The sequence below is a fragment of the Neovison vison genome, chromosome 10, assembly GCF_020171115.1.
Source record: "Neovison vison isolate M4711 chromosome 10, ASM_NN_V1, whole genome shotgun sequence".
Taxonomy (NCBI): domain Eukaryota; kingdom Metazoa; phylum Chordata; class Mammalia; order Carnivora; family Mustelidae; genus Neogale; species Neogale vison.
Genome location: NC_058100.1, coordinates 48,238,732 through 48,253,297, shown reverse-complemented (window position 1 = coordinate 48,253,297; position 14,566 = coordinate 48,238,732). Strand labels below are relative to the sequence as shown.

General features: G+C 50.0%; 1 protein-coding gene across 6 annotated transcripts in view; it reads right to left on the bottom strand.

The window, feature by feature from the left end:
* Window positions 1-14,305, bottom strand: part of CACNA1E (calcium voltage-gated channel subunit alpha1 E) — a 339,348-nt gene extending 325,043 nt beyond the window's left edge. For 5 of the 6 annotated variants that reach the window (XR_006386630.1, XM_044267236.1, XM_044267235.1 and 2 more), the window contains exon 1: window positions 1,484-2,581. Coding sequence is in view for 5 of the 6 variants with exons in the window: in XM_044267236.1 (XP_044123171.1) it covers window positions 1,484-1,749 (266 nt within the window). In the remaining variant the exon portion in view is untranslated. Of the gene's footprint in view, window positions 1-1,483; window positions 2,582-14,282 lie in introns of those variants that run through there. The other variant, XM_044267234.1, reaches the window with a different exon arrangement.
* Between the last annotated feature and the right edge of the window lie 261 nt (window positions 14,306-14,566).

Genomic DNA, 14,566 nt, shown 5'->3' with positions numbered 1-14,566 from the left:
TAGAGATGCTCCTTCGTTTCTAATGAGGGGTGCTGCCTAGAAGCACCACGCGCCAGCCAATGGCAGTGCTGCTGAGGCAGGGAACTAGGGAGGAAGGAGGGGAAGGCCAGAGACTGGGGTGGGGGTAGTAGGGAGATGCCCAGGCCCTGGGGGAAGCGAGCCACGTGCCTCGCTGATACTAGAGACCCAATGCAGCTCCAGCTGCCTCGCTGCTGCACACCTGGAAGGTGGGGGTGGGGAAAGAGGAGGATGGAGAAGAAGAGGAGGGGCCTCCTTTGCAGGTGCATCCTTCCCGAGAAATGTCTTTCCATAAGCATCAAAGTCCCATTTCTCCAAACCTACCCCCATATTTAACACCACCCCCCTGGCTTGCTTCCTACCAAGCACCCTCCCCACACCCACCAACCCACAATTCCTAAAGACCTTGCCAGATGCCCAAATCCTTAGTGAAGAACAAGGCAGCGAGATGCCTAATCAGCAGGCTGCATTTGGTGCACTTGACTGAGCCTGCAAAGGCTCCTTGGATGCCTGTTCACCCTGACACTGCCACCTTTGGAGCCGCCCCCACCAGCTCTTTGTGGAGAGCAGTTCCTTTGGAGGTAGGGAGAGACAGATTGCTTGCACACCCCTGGGCTCGGCTGATGCAGCCCCCAGCTTAAGAATTCAGGCCCAGCCGACCAACCTGAATCTTGGGCGCTCAGCTGGGTCAAGCATTCAGAGGCGGGGGGGGGGGGGGGGGGGCCACCCAACCCCAGACTAAGAAAACGAAGAGCTCTGATAAGCTGTTGTTCTTCTTTGGCTGAGAAGAGAACTCCAACTCTGAGCCGTCTGGGCTGTATCATTAGAGATTGCCTCCGCTGACACATTCATTCACTCCACTCTCCGTGGAACTTAAACTCAGTCCCCAGAGTTAGCTGGATCCCCAGCCAAATGGCTGCTTTATTTATCCATTTGTCTATTTGTCTACAGGGTTTTGGCCCAGACTCTTGAAGCTTCTGAAATGATAAATCCCCCAGGGAGCCTTGACTTCCCCACCGGCAGAGTGAGGATGTCTCCCCAGCTGGTGGGGATGGGGACAGAAGGGGTGGCTTTGAGGGAGGAAAGGGGGGAGTGAGTATGAAAGAAAACCATAAGATTAGGGGCAGCCCATTCTATGTAAAGGGCCTTGGGGGCCTGGGAATCAAACAAAGCCCAGCCCAGAAAGGGGCAGACACAGCAACACCACGCACTCAGGGACGATACAGAGCTCCACACAGGAAAAATCAAAAACCAAAAGTCTTACCTTGAAAAGCACTAGTGCACACACTGGCCTCTACAGCACCAAGCTTGCCCCTTAGGCACACCAGGGTAAAGAGTGCATTTCAGCAAAGGGGCAAACTGGCACCAAGAAGGGGATGGGGCATAAATCCCACGCTAGATTTCCCCCCTTACCCAAAGAAATGGAAAGGGGGAGAGGGGAGTTATGGTGGGCAAGAAAGGATATGGCCAATCGATGAGCTTCTTGGCGTATTTCCTGACAATGTTATCTTCTCCGAAGATGAACAGGGATCTGTTGACGGTGAAACAGTTCTGCCGGACAGGAATGGGGTTGTACAAAGCCATAGTCCGCGCCCTCTGCGCTTTCGACTGCTTGTAGGCGGCCGCCGGCCCGGAGGCCGGCACCGGGGTTCCTTGCCGGTTCCTGCTCTGGTCCGAGTCTCCATCGCCCGACCCCGGCCTGCCGACCACCGCCTCCCCGAAGCGAGCCATCCTGAAGTTTAAACAGACAGAAGACACACAAAGGTGATCGCGGCCGAACACCCGCACACAGCAACAAGCAGAAAGACACACGGAGACTCAGAGCCGCATCCAGACGAGCGCGGGGACCACCGCCTCCGGGGAGCCTCGCGAGCTCTTGGAAGAGGCGGCGGCAGCAGCCCCGCCGCTCCGAACTGTTGAATCTAAATACAACCTCTGCGAAGCTCCATTCCTCAAGAAGGAGAAAAACGGGGGGAGGGCTTGGGGGTGCTCAGTTTCTGAAGACAATTTTTTTTTTCTCAAAATGCCAGTGTGTGGTGGCATTCGGGGACTGAAGAGGAGAGGGGTGGAGTAGGCTGCTCCTCAAACATAGCTCATCTTCTGGCAGACGCACCACCTAGTTCTGGAAGAGAGGCAGGCACCGGCCCGCTAGGTAACAGTTTGGTGATTTATTGGGGGTGGGGGGGCGGAGGAAGGGAAAAATAAGAACAAAAGAACTTAAAAAAAAAAAAAAAAAGGACGGGGTTACGGTGACATGCTTTGTAACGCCAGCCCCAGCAAGTCCATCTAAGAAATTCCACAGCCGAGACTTGGGTCTTTAAATCTGCCAGCACAGACGCATCCAAAGGTTGACAGAGAGGGAGGGGGGAGAGCGGTATTGAGGTTCCTGCGCAAACCGCAACGCCCAAAATATCAAAATAAGAAGTCAATCCAGCCGGAGAGGGACAAACGACTTCAAAGCTCCTGCGCTTGGGATAGAAGTTGAGCAGGATCCAGAGAGCAGCGAAGCCCGAGTGCCAGCATCCTGCCGGAGCGCTCGCCGCCGCCACCGCCACCGCCTCCCCGGATCAGCATGCAACAGCGATCCGCGGCTGCGCCGGGGCGAGGGCGGGAGCGGGAGCGGGAGCGGGCGGGCGGGCAAGCGCCTGGGCGAGCGCTGGGGCGAGGGAGGAACAGGTTGCAGGCGAGCCCAGCGGTGGCCTGGCACTGGAGTTGACCAAGGACCGAACTTCCTCCGGAACGGCTCGGTTTCTTCTGCCACCCGGACAGCCCCACTCCGGGGGAAGCAGAGGAGAACGTGGGGAAGGAAAGGGGAAGGCGAGGAGGGGAGAGCGAGCGGAGCGCAGAGGCTCTGCGAGGCGCGCGCGGGAGCGCCAGGAGAAGCGGGGGCGGGGCCGGCGGGGACAGGAGGGGCGGGGATGGAGCCGGAAGGACCCCGGCCGACCGCGGCTGCAGGGCCCTGGCGAGCGAGGTTGGTTTGGCTTATAGATTTATTTAGCCAGAGGGCAGGGGGCCGCCGCTGCAGAGCGTCCCCAAGTAACGCCGAGAGAAGAGAGGCGGGCGCAGCTGGCGGCGCGGCACAGTCCCCACAAGAGAGCCGAGCCCAGGCCCGGCGGGGGCGCACACGCGCGCGCGCACGCACTCGCGCCTGCCGTCCCCGCCGAGGCGACCGCCGGTGCTGTGCCCCGCACAGTGCCTGCCCCGGAGGGTAGTCGAAGCCTTTGCGCCCTGCGCGCCGCGCACCGGGGCCGCGTAGCTGCTCCTCCTCACCTCCCAGTCTCCAAGGAACGCTGCCCAGGGATTTCCGCGGAGAAGGCAGCACCCTCTCTCCACCTCCCCACTTAGCAACCCGCAGGCCCTGCGAGGCACGCTAGGACCTCTGGGGGCTCCGCACTCTGGTGTGGGTGCCAGCTCCGCGTGGGAGCTTCTGCCCTCCCCCTGCAAATGCGATCTGGGGCGGCCTCTTGGGCTCGGCTCTCATGGAGCCCTGCGCATCCATTTCATGGTGAGTTAGGGGCTATAACGACCTTTACCCCCAAATGTTAGCCATCAGGGGGAATCCTCCCACCCCTATCTTTTACCCACAAATCCGCTCCACTGACTTCCTGAAACCCATTCCATTAAGGAAGAAAGAAAAACCAATTAGTATCTGAGCTGCGTAAATGGGAAAGGTGGACTCTGAGACCCGGAGAAAGAGTCCCTAGGTTTGGTGACCAAGCCCTTCTCCACAGGTGACTAGTGGTCTGAACTGATCACAGGACCAGCCATGTCTACACTTTTCCTCCTTTTTCCAGTCCTAGGCTCAATACACAGCTCTATCCAGCTCCTCCCCACCTGAGCAATGTTAGAGAAGGGGAAAGGGGCAGCCGAGGAAGGAAACAAAGAGTCTGACCAAAACCCCGAGGCTGGAAACCATGGGTGAGTGTGGATTCACGTGTGTGAAAGGCAGTGTCTGTGTGTGTGAGAGATTAGCTGATGGGAAGGGTGATGACATCTGAGTGAGAGGCACGTGTGTTCCTATGTATATGTGCCTATGTGTGGGCAAGGCCACGTGAGCACTGACACAGGTCTGTCTGAATGTGCATGTGAAATGTGTACATGGGAAATCCTCCGGGTTCTGTAAATTCCAAATGAATGGTGGTGTCCATGCTGCCCTTGGGGCGGCATGTTGACCTCTAGATTCGGGGCAGCCCATTTCAGGCCAGCTGACTATGCAAGGTGTGTCCACTCTAGGATTTTGATTACACATTACTGCCTTACTCTGTCATTCTACCTCCCTTAACTGGAGGGACCTTTTCTGTCTGGATACCTCATCAGAAGTGAAAGGGGAGGCAGTATTGTGACCCACGGGGCCCCATCAGCCTGTGTAGTCATTCGCAAGGGTCGTAATGGCTGTCTTACTAAGCCTGTGAACTGCAGATTAGAAAGGGCTTGCAGAAGTGATCAACCCATGCTTTCAGGCAGGATCGTAATCCGGAGCACAAAATTCACTCACATCCATCATCCGATAAATATTTTTGAGCACCAGGCGCTGTTGGCACTGAGGATGCCAAATGAACAAAATAGATGACCAAAAAAATGTGTCTTCTTCTAAATTGGATTCTATAACCTTACGGGCCAGAATGCCTGATAGACCTCATTCTCACAGGACAACTTCACCTCTTTTTCTGGGACCCGGCCTTAGCAGGCGTCAGAGTGGTGTACCTGTTTGCTCCTGCTCAGAGGAAGCAGGGCTCTCTAAGCTTTAGCTCCTGGAAGAGGTTTTTGGAAGATCTGGAACCTCCAGATCTGGGTCTTCAATGCCACCCACTCAGCAGAGAGGCGGTACTAAGTCCCTTCCCTCTCTCTACAGTGTCCTGTGTTCTGTGTGGCTGTTGTAATTCTTCAAAGACATAGGTTTTCCCAAGACAGACTGTTACACTTGGAAATGTGAAGACCCAGTGGAGTTGAGGCTTGCCCCCTGAAGAGACAGGAATCACTAATGCACGGGTTGGGAATAATAGAGAGGATGCTGGAGAGTGTAAGTACCTCTGTAGGGAAGTTACAAATGGGGAATTTGTAAGGGGAGTGGGGGAGAAGCCGAAGAGGAAAGAGGCTAACATGATGGCATGAAAGTCTTTGGAAATTGACTTGATCTAAGGACAGTACTGGTGGGATGGAGGCATCCTCTCATATTCTCCCACCACCATCATCTCTAACACCCACCCCACACACACAGCTCTTCAGAACTTGGAGACCTAAGAATGTCTCTCATGCTCTCTAATGCTCCCATTCTCCCAGCCCCCAGAGGGCTAGAATTTAAAGACTGAAAAATATTTCCTTTGTGTTCAATAGTTTTCGAGGTTTACAAAAACCTGACAACAAATCTCTGAGATCAGCCTGGCAACCCAGTTGTGATGATTCTGATTTGATGGGAAAATTAGCAGAGCTTCAGAAACCTTAAGTAATTTTCCCTGGGCTTCTAAGATCTTCGGACTGCCACTATATGTCTCTTTCTAATAACCAGTCCAATCTGTGGTGGATGGTAACAGTGTAATTCCAAATTGTTCGTTGTCAAGAGAAGAAACTATACAATCATGCAAAACCTGTGAGAATCCTATGCTTACTGTCCTCAAATCGAATTTGATCAGTAGCCACATGCCCCTGGGGCCATGCTGGGAAGAAGCTAAGCTAGGAACACAATGTACTGCTCTCAAGATCCAGGAGGATCCTTGGAAAAAACCGGAGGTCAGGTCATTCCCATAATGCTCTTCATGAGGGAACTTGGTGGGCATTCTCCGAACAAGTGTCCCTCCTTCCAACGTCTTCTTAAAGACCCACATATGGAAATGCAGAAAATCAGCATTATGGTCACAACTCTGATTGGAAACCAGTTTCCTAAAATCCCTTTCCAGCCCATGAGGGACAGTAGCCGTATTTCCCTGTTGTCAGAGCACCATCTACTGGTCACTTGTGAACACGTCACCGTGAGCCCTGTACCTGGCAGCCCAGCGCACTTCACAACCTAGACATGCTGAAGAGGTGACTTCTGGTCAGCAGCTCTCTACTCCCCTGTGGGGCTTTGTTGAGGTCCAGGCCCAAAATTTCACCACATTGCAAATGTCCCATATCGCAGTACTTGGAAAGTACATCCGCACACACTGGGCACAAGGTCAACACGCTGCATGCACACACACACACACACACACACACACACATTCACGCACAGTTAACATGGTGCAACCAGATGGGGTTTTCTGCAGGCATGCTTTTCTGCAAGCAGTGGCCTGCAAACTAGAAACCCAAAAGGATCTGAGGAAGCAAGTGAAAAACTTTCCTAGATTAATCCCACCCAGATGGTTTAATTTCAAAGCGTTCACCCTGTAACCCTTCACCTCCAGGGTCCCCTCCAAAATGCAGGCAGGAGGAAGGGTGACTGGTATGCTCCAGTCTCCTCTGGAAAGGGAATGAAACCAGTCCGCTGAAATCCCCCCTCCCCACCCCACTGGCCCCAGACCAGGGGCCACAGGAGTTTATACAAAGCTGGACAGACAAGAGCAGCATGAGTGGAGAAGGACTTGTCCTATTACCCTCATTCGTAAAGCTCTTCCCAGATCTGTCAGGCCTTGGGCCATCTCTGCCTGAGATTTCAGCCGTCACTGCAGTCTGCAAATCTGGCCTCATCCAAAAAGCATGCGCCCCTCCCACCAGCCGGGCTTCCTCATCCTCCCTCCCCCACTGCCAGTTACACTCCTATAGCTTATGGTTAAGCTATCAGAGCCCCTTTTGTTCTATTTTCCCCCTGTTGAGCTTTTCCAAGAAATAGACTCTTATGCAAAGCAACTCTAAGGAACAGAATGCAGAGAGGATTTGGGAGTGGGTTCTTAAGAAAAAAGTTGGCAGGAGACCATGTGCAAATTCACTGCAGAGCAGAGGAGCGTTATGGCGATGCAGACATCTTGGGAATCTGGTGGCTTCCACAATACCTTACAGCCCTTACTTGGGTGAAAACGTAACTCTACATCCTTATGTAATGTCCATCCCTAGAAGCAGCATTTCTCAAACCTATGCCTGAGAAACCCCACAGCTCTAACACTCGACCGGCTAACTATAGATGTGCAAATTTTGCTTAAAAAATGTTTTTAAAACCATTCATTTATGACAACTCAATATTTCCTGGGTGCCAACTGGGATAATGTTATCTCACTGCATCTCTGCTGCAGGACTGTGAGGCACATTCTATTATCCGAGATGCAAAGGGTCGGGGACTTGTCCAAGTGCACAAGGGTAGGGAATGGCAGGGCTGGGTCTCCTGGTAATAAGGTCAGGACTCTAGACAATCCGTGGCCACTATTAGCATAGTGCATGTCAAAATAATGTTTTCCTTGCCTGAGAGCCCAGGCAAAGGCATGATCTCGGACTTTAAGAGGTGAGGCGTGACCCTGAGCCAGAAAGCCTCCCAAAGTGTTAAACTTCAAAGAAAGCACACCACCTGTCTCTGGGCTCTTATGAAGATTAAGTTAGTCAATATGTGTAAGGCTCTTAGAACAGTACCTGGCATACAACAGACTCTACATACGTGTTTTGTATTTGTTAAATACATTTTATTTTTTATGTACTGTATATGTATATGTATGTATACGTATATGTCTTGTATTGTATACGTATAACAAATACATATGTTTATGTATTTGTTAAATACAATGTTAAATACATTGTTAAATAACAATGTATTTGTTAAATACATCTCAGCAGTGGTAGCTATGACCACGGGACCACGTAAGCAAACCACGTATCAGGCAGCTTTCTATTTTGGAAAGCGGACGGTGGACGGCGGACGTGCAGCCCAGGGATGACTTTGGTATTTATGGGGTGGACAGAAGAGCAGAGAAACACAAGTGTCTGAGACTTGGTCAGAAAGACAAATGGGGGAAAAGAGAAAAGAAAGGAAAACATTAGAGACCACAGTCCTAAGAGCCCAAAGACCTTGGTACCTGGGAGCAGATCTATGTTTGTTTATTTATTCATTCATTCATAAGCCCATTTCATGTTCATTTAACCCTTTTAATTTGCCAGGCATTTTTCTCAAGATTCTGAGGCTCCAGGATAAATTAGACACGGCCAAAGTTAAGCCTCTGAGAGCTTACATCTGAAGAGAGACAAGGAGGAAAACATAACCATGAAGGGCTCTGATACAAGGCAGAACATAATGAGCACCCCAATACACTTGATCTTAGCCAAAAGGCTGAGAAGCGATAATGTGCACCCCAAGGGTGTACACAGTAAAAGGGAGAACAGAGAGATATCCCCTCTGATTGGAGGCAGCCAGAAAAAGGAAAGAGTCAGGGAGATCCGTTGAAAGGGAGGGTGCCAGAGGTGGCGAGAAGCAGCGGGGAACAGCAGCATGGAACACAATAGCCTGGGCTGTGGAGGAAACGCCAGGTGCAGGGGACTGATTAACCAGACCGCATGTTTATTGCATTTCTGTGTATCTAGGATCTTAAAAATCCTAATATTACTCCTTCAATCCTTATTTTTCCTATCAGGTCACTTTTCAACGTGGACAAGAGTCAAATATATTCAGCCTAACAAACATTAACCCTTATGGGGAGAGTCCTTTTGGAGCTTCAGTGTTTAGCCCCAGAACCACTGCCCCACTGCGGCACCTCAACACCCATCCTCTGGGTCCAGCCTTGCTTCCTGGTCGAGGCCAAGTGCAGCAGCGGGACGGCTCCGCAGAGCTCCAGCTCTGACTGGTGGGGGGTGAGCGGAGGATGATGGGCATCTAAGGGTGAGAACAACCGACGGAAACACTCCCATCCATCCACCCCCTTGGCCTCTTGACTCAGAAAACAAAATACAGCCCACACAGTGTAAAGCTTGCTCAGCCTGGGTGGGTTCAGTCTGATTCATTCATTCAGCAAACATCAAATGAGCACCTTCCATGTGTCAGGCATGATGTCAGGTGTTAGAGCAAAGGAGGCAGTCCCGGGGATGAGCAGGTGCCTGAGCTTTAACCTGCACTTGCTGGTCTTAATCCTTCCCCCACACTTCACTCTTGAAGACAGCGTCCCCATAGCAGGAAGAGCAGCTCACAGCTGAAACAAAGCCTAGAGGAACCCTGATGGCCCAGAGAAGGGAACTCAGTCCCACCACACCCACCAGTCTTGTCTCTTACAGGACTCTCTGGGTTGGAATCATCAGCAGAGTAAGCCACCACCTGCCCATCACCACACCCTTTCTCTCCCACTCTCTCCTACACTGAGCAGCTGCTTACACCCACCTGGTATAAAATAATCAGAGTGAATAAGGCATTCCCATATGATATGGACTTAAGGCCAGTTTTGAAATGTGCACCTGGGCAGGCCATGTGCTGGTTCTGCCCCTTCCCCTCCCCTAAAACTACACTAAGACCTCCACTGACCTCCAATGGTCCTTGTTTCCCCCTCTCTTTTTTCTCCTTGACTACTCTGTAGCTTCTGCTACCAACGACCCCCCTCCTTCTCAGAGTTCCCTTCTTCTAGCATCCCACCCCCCACTTTCTCACGGTCCGTTGCCTTCTCCTGCTCCTCTTATCCCCCCCACCTTTATTGTGGGAGTCCCCCAGGGGGCTGTTCTTAACCCTTCATCTTCTCTGACATCTTTTCTTCTCAGGGTCACTTTCAACCATCCCCCCTGCCTCCACATGTAGTCTCAGCCTTACTTTTCCACCTCGTTTCCAGATCCAAATGTCCAACTAAGGGCTGTCCACCATCTCAAACACAATTTGCCTAAAAGTGAATTCACTGTAATTCCTTTCAAACAATCTCCCCTTCAAAAATCCCAGTTTCTACTGAGGTGACATCATTCTCCCTTGTCAGCCACTTAATTTCAGTGGTTCCTTGACGCCTAAAAATGGCCAAACTCCTTAGCCTGACAATCTGAATTCAACCTACCCTTCTAACACCATCTTCGAATGTACCACAGTAACAACAAAGTTACATGTCACACCCACTCCTGCTCAGAGCACCTGATTCAGACTGACCCAAGAATATCCTTCCTCTTTTTTTTTTTAAGATTTTATTTATTTATTTGACACAGAGAGAGATCACAGGTAGGCAGAGGGGCAGGCAGAGAGAGAGAAGGAAGCAGGGTCCCCACCGAGCAGAGAGCCCGATGAAGGGTCTGATCCTAGGATCCCAGGATCATGACCCGAGCCGAAGGCAGAGGCTTTAACCCACTAAGCCACCCAGGTACCCCCAACATCCTTCCTCTTTTCTGCTTCTCTGACTCCTAGGTATCCTTCAAGGTGTGGTTCAGTTCCATTCTACCTCCTCCACGAAGCCTTCCATAACCTCTCCAATTCTATCTGTGACCTCTACCTCCTATAAACTCACAGAACTTCGTATCATTCATACAGCACCTTGTTTACTTTCTGTCATTGTTGTCATGGATATAACTTCACCACTGAATTCCTACTTAACTTCTCAATCATGTCTGCCCTATCTTCTTCACTACGGTGTAAGCTTCTCAGGTGTCAAGGACATACCTTCCCCTTCGTTGTATTACCTGGCGTGTCTGCATTATAACAGCCCTTTACTAAAAACATCACCAGTAAATGAAGCATGGAGTCTCCTGCAACTTTTTTTGGTGAAAAAGAGTTTTAGCATCAACTGGTTAGTGGGTTCCTGTCACAGCGGCTGCCCTTCTCCTAACACGTTCTGGCTCTAACTCTGGGTCTCTGCTCTGAGTACAGCTGTTTCCTGCTGTTCTCTCTGGGTTGAACGTTCATCCTCCCGTGCCTCCCTCTCCTTCAAGGGATCAGATGACTCTCCTCAGGAACTTTACCAGCACAATAACCTCACCCTCGTTTTATCAGTCATCAAATTATAGGGTTCATTCTCTTATGAGGAATATCTTTGCTCTTTATAAATATAAGTGAAATAGGATTTGGGGAATCACCTATTTAAAAAAAAAAAACATTCAGCCCCCCCACATAAAGAATATTTTCAAATCTCTTTTCACAGAATATGAAACAGAAGAATAAACTTCTGCTTCAAAAAAAAAATCTTGGGGCGCCTGGGTGGTTTGGTGGGTTAAGCCTCTGTCTTCAACTTAGGTCAGGGCCTCTGGGTCCTGGAATGAGGCTCTGCATTGTGCTCTCTGCTCAGTGGAGAGCCTGCTCCTCCCTCTCCCGCTGCCTACTTGTGCTCTCTCTGTCAAATGAATAAATAAAATCTTAAAAAAAAAAAATCAACTATAGTCTTAAACTGGTTCTATCTCTTCTCTCTACAAAAAGGCAAATGTCATCTTTGGACTTTTTTCCCTTACAAAGAATGACATGTGGAAGACATACACACACGCAGCACACTTTTGTCTTTGTGCAAAGACACACACTTAATACTGATCTGATCTCAAGTTCTGCCTGCCAACTGTATAAACATATAAAGTAATCTCACTACGCTGTTGGGAGCTTTCAGACAGGCCTAATACATTATATTTAAATGGGAAGGATTACAAGCTCTCTTGAAGATTTATAAATATTCCTAATGTGCCATTTAAAAATGGGAAAGGTGGAAATGTACCGCTCAGTCAAAAGAGAGGAATTTTGAAATACTCCTAAGACTCTCGACAGGCCAGCTCCTCGGACATACACACACACACAGATGCACTCATCATACAGTACTTCCCCTTACAGACTGGGTCCTGGGTCGTTGTTGGTTTTGTTTTGTTTTGTTTTGTTTTTTTTACATAATCCTCATTCACTCAGTCACATTCTTCAAAAGATTTCTGCCAGATGTGAAGTAATCAAGTATTATTAATATAATAACCCAAAGCTTCCTATTATGCTATTTTTCCTTCATTAAAATAATGTCTATTCTCCAGTAGGTCATGGTTTGATATTGTAAATTCCAGGACTATTAAAAAAAAAAAAACACGAGAAAAATGGACATGACTCAAACAAATAAAGAATAATTATCAAAATGAGTCTAGGCAATCTGGCCAAGAATATTAATTGTAACAGGTGTTCAATACTTATTATTTAATAAGGCACTGCTCTAAGCCCTTTACTTTCCTCATTTCTGAGACTAATCCTGTGTGGTAAGTACTATTTTAATCAACATTTTACAGGTAAAAAAGCAAAACTGGAAGAAACTAAATAATTTCCCTCAAGGTCAGAAAGGTGGTGAAGGACATAGCAGAAAGTCAACCCTAGGTCTGTTTGACTCCAAAATCCATTATCTTAACCACCCCAGTGTGGAGCTTCTCACTGATATGATTCAGAGAGATTTGGGCTAGTCACCTTATTTTTCTGGAACCCCCTGCAGTGCCAAGATGCAAGAAAATATCCAGACACTACAGCAGGTCCCGGGGTTGGGGGTGGGGAGGCTCAGAATAAGAGAGTCACAAGCATACGAGACAAGACTTGCCCCTCAGCCCTAGCTGAGTTTATGCCTGTGTGTGCAAAAACTGACAACAGTAATATCTGTCCTCCAAATCCCAGGAGACTACTGATACACCAGCTGGGACGACAGACTCTCAAGTGCCTTGTGTTCCAATACGTGCTGGTGTTGTTAGTCTGACCTGCTGCTCCAGTCCCCCACTGCAACGTCCCCAAGCAGCATGGGCCATGCCAAGGAGAATGGAGTCTTGCTTCACAAGCTGTTTAAAGTCTTCAAAACTTTTGAAAAATTCAGAGGGTATGCTGCTGTGCACAATCTACTCCTGATTGATGAGTGTGGTTTTACACACACCGTTTGCTTGTTTCTCAGTGAATGGCCAAATCTACCCCAAATGCCCCAGCCGCTGGGCCCCCTGGGGTGGGTGGGGAGGCGTCTCAGGCAGCTATCCAGAAAAGCCATCAGCCAAACTCTGGAGGGGTCAGCAAGGCAAGAAAGAAAGGGAGGGAGAGATGGTATCCAGGAGCAGAAAAGGAGGGTCTGCACTCTTGCCGACCCAAATATCAGTCAGGGTCCTATGTTCAGGGGATCAGAGAGTGGCACTATGTCTTACCATTCGGGAATATCGATCCTGATTATTAGGTCCGGTTTTCATTTTTTTATGAAAACTTCTGCTGCCAACGCATGCCACGGAAGGATTCAGCAAATTTAAATCCTCCTGCCTCTCAAACTTGTTTTCCTGCCTGCACTCCAGCAGGTAAGACACCCACAGACTCACGGTGCTCCGGGCTGTAGAATTCACAGGAGTCTATAATGTTCGGGTTATTTTTAAACTTTCAGGCCACTTTCCCTCCCCACGAACAGCAGGCCTGCCATTTAGAACAGTGTTTAACCCACACCCCACCTGCTTTGAAACTTCAGCTCTTTGTGTTCAAAGAAAAGCAGCAAGCCTTCCAGCCCGCACGTCTGCATACGCGTGCACTCACACACGCGTGCACCTGAAACCTGGAGAGAGAGTCAGCGGCTTGCTGGGCTGCGAGACCCAGCTCCCCAAATGAGATGGTGAAGGCTGCGTGCGTGAAAATGCTTTGTGAGCTTAGATCATCACACCCCAGGGGGTGGTGTCATGGTTATATTTGCAGAGACAGACACTAGGCATTAGAGGGGATGTCAAAAGACAGCTTCTACTTCCAAAAGGGAATGATAGCGGGACAATCAAAGTATTCAAGGCCCTTCACAGGCATCCAGACAGAAGCCAGTGGACGGGCGTTAGGTATCGATTTTGTTCAAGTTCAGTACTTTTCTTAAAAAGTGGGAAACAGAGGGAGAAAGGGAAAGGAATTCTGAAAACAGCTCAACAGAAAAAGAAAAGAAAGTTTCAAAGCAGCGACAGTAACTAACCATTGTGGGAAGCCTAACACAGCCCCGTGTACACGCTACCCCACTCAACCTGTGCAAGAACCTACAAGGCAGGCATTGGAGCTGCCACCACCGTGCAGAAGAGGCACCTGAGATCAGGGACACAGAGTCCCTAAACCAAGTTCAGACAGCCGGTAGGTGCAGAGCTAGCTCCGGGACCTCTGTGCCTGGTACCAGAGGCTACAGCCTACCCCACAGCTCACTGGAACAGACAGGCTGAAGCAGCCGCTATGGCCAGGCCCCAAGGCTGGACCGTAATGGCAGCAAGGGCCCATAGCGGAAAGGTACGGAGTCACTCCAGAGTCAGGAAGGATCGAGCCCTGGGCACAGAGTTTCCTCCACAGCCAAACGTGAAAGGATGAAAAGCCTAGAAGCCGCAGGCTTTGCACGAGCTACAAACCCCAAAGCAGCCACTCGCCCCTCCAGGATGGCACAGATCACCTCAATCCTGGACGGTTCCCAAATGCCTTCCCTTGGGTGGCGTACCTCTCTGGGGCAAAGGCTACAGCTTCTACAATCCTACTGCTGCCGCGGTGCTCCCGGAACCCATTACAAAATAAGTCAAGCAGCTTTCTCTTGCAGCAAACCTTTTAACCAAAATTCCCAACACACGGGAGGGATGAGTCACCGGAGAGCCTCCTCCTCTCCCTCTCCCTCCTCACCCTCTGGCTGAGGCACCAAGAAGTGATAAAATGATCAGGTGGCTCAACACTTTTACAGCTAAATGTATCCAAGGGATTTTTAAAACCAGAGTCTGTTTCCCTGGAGGC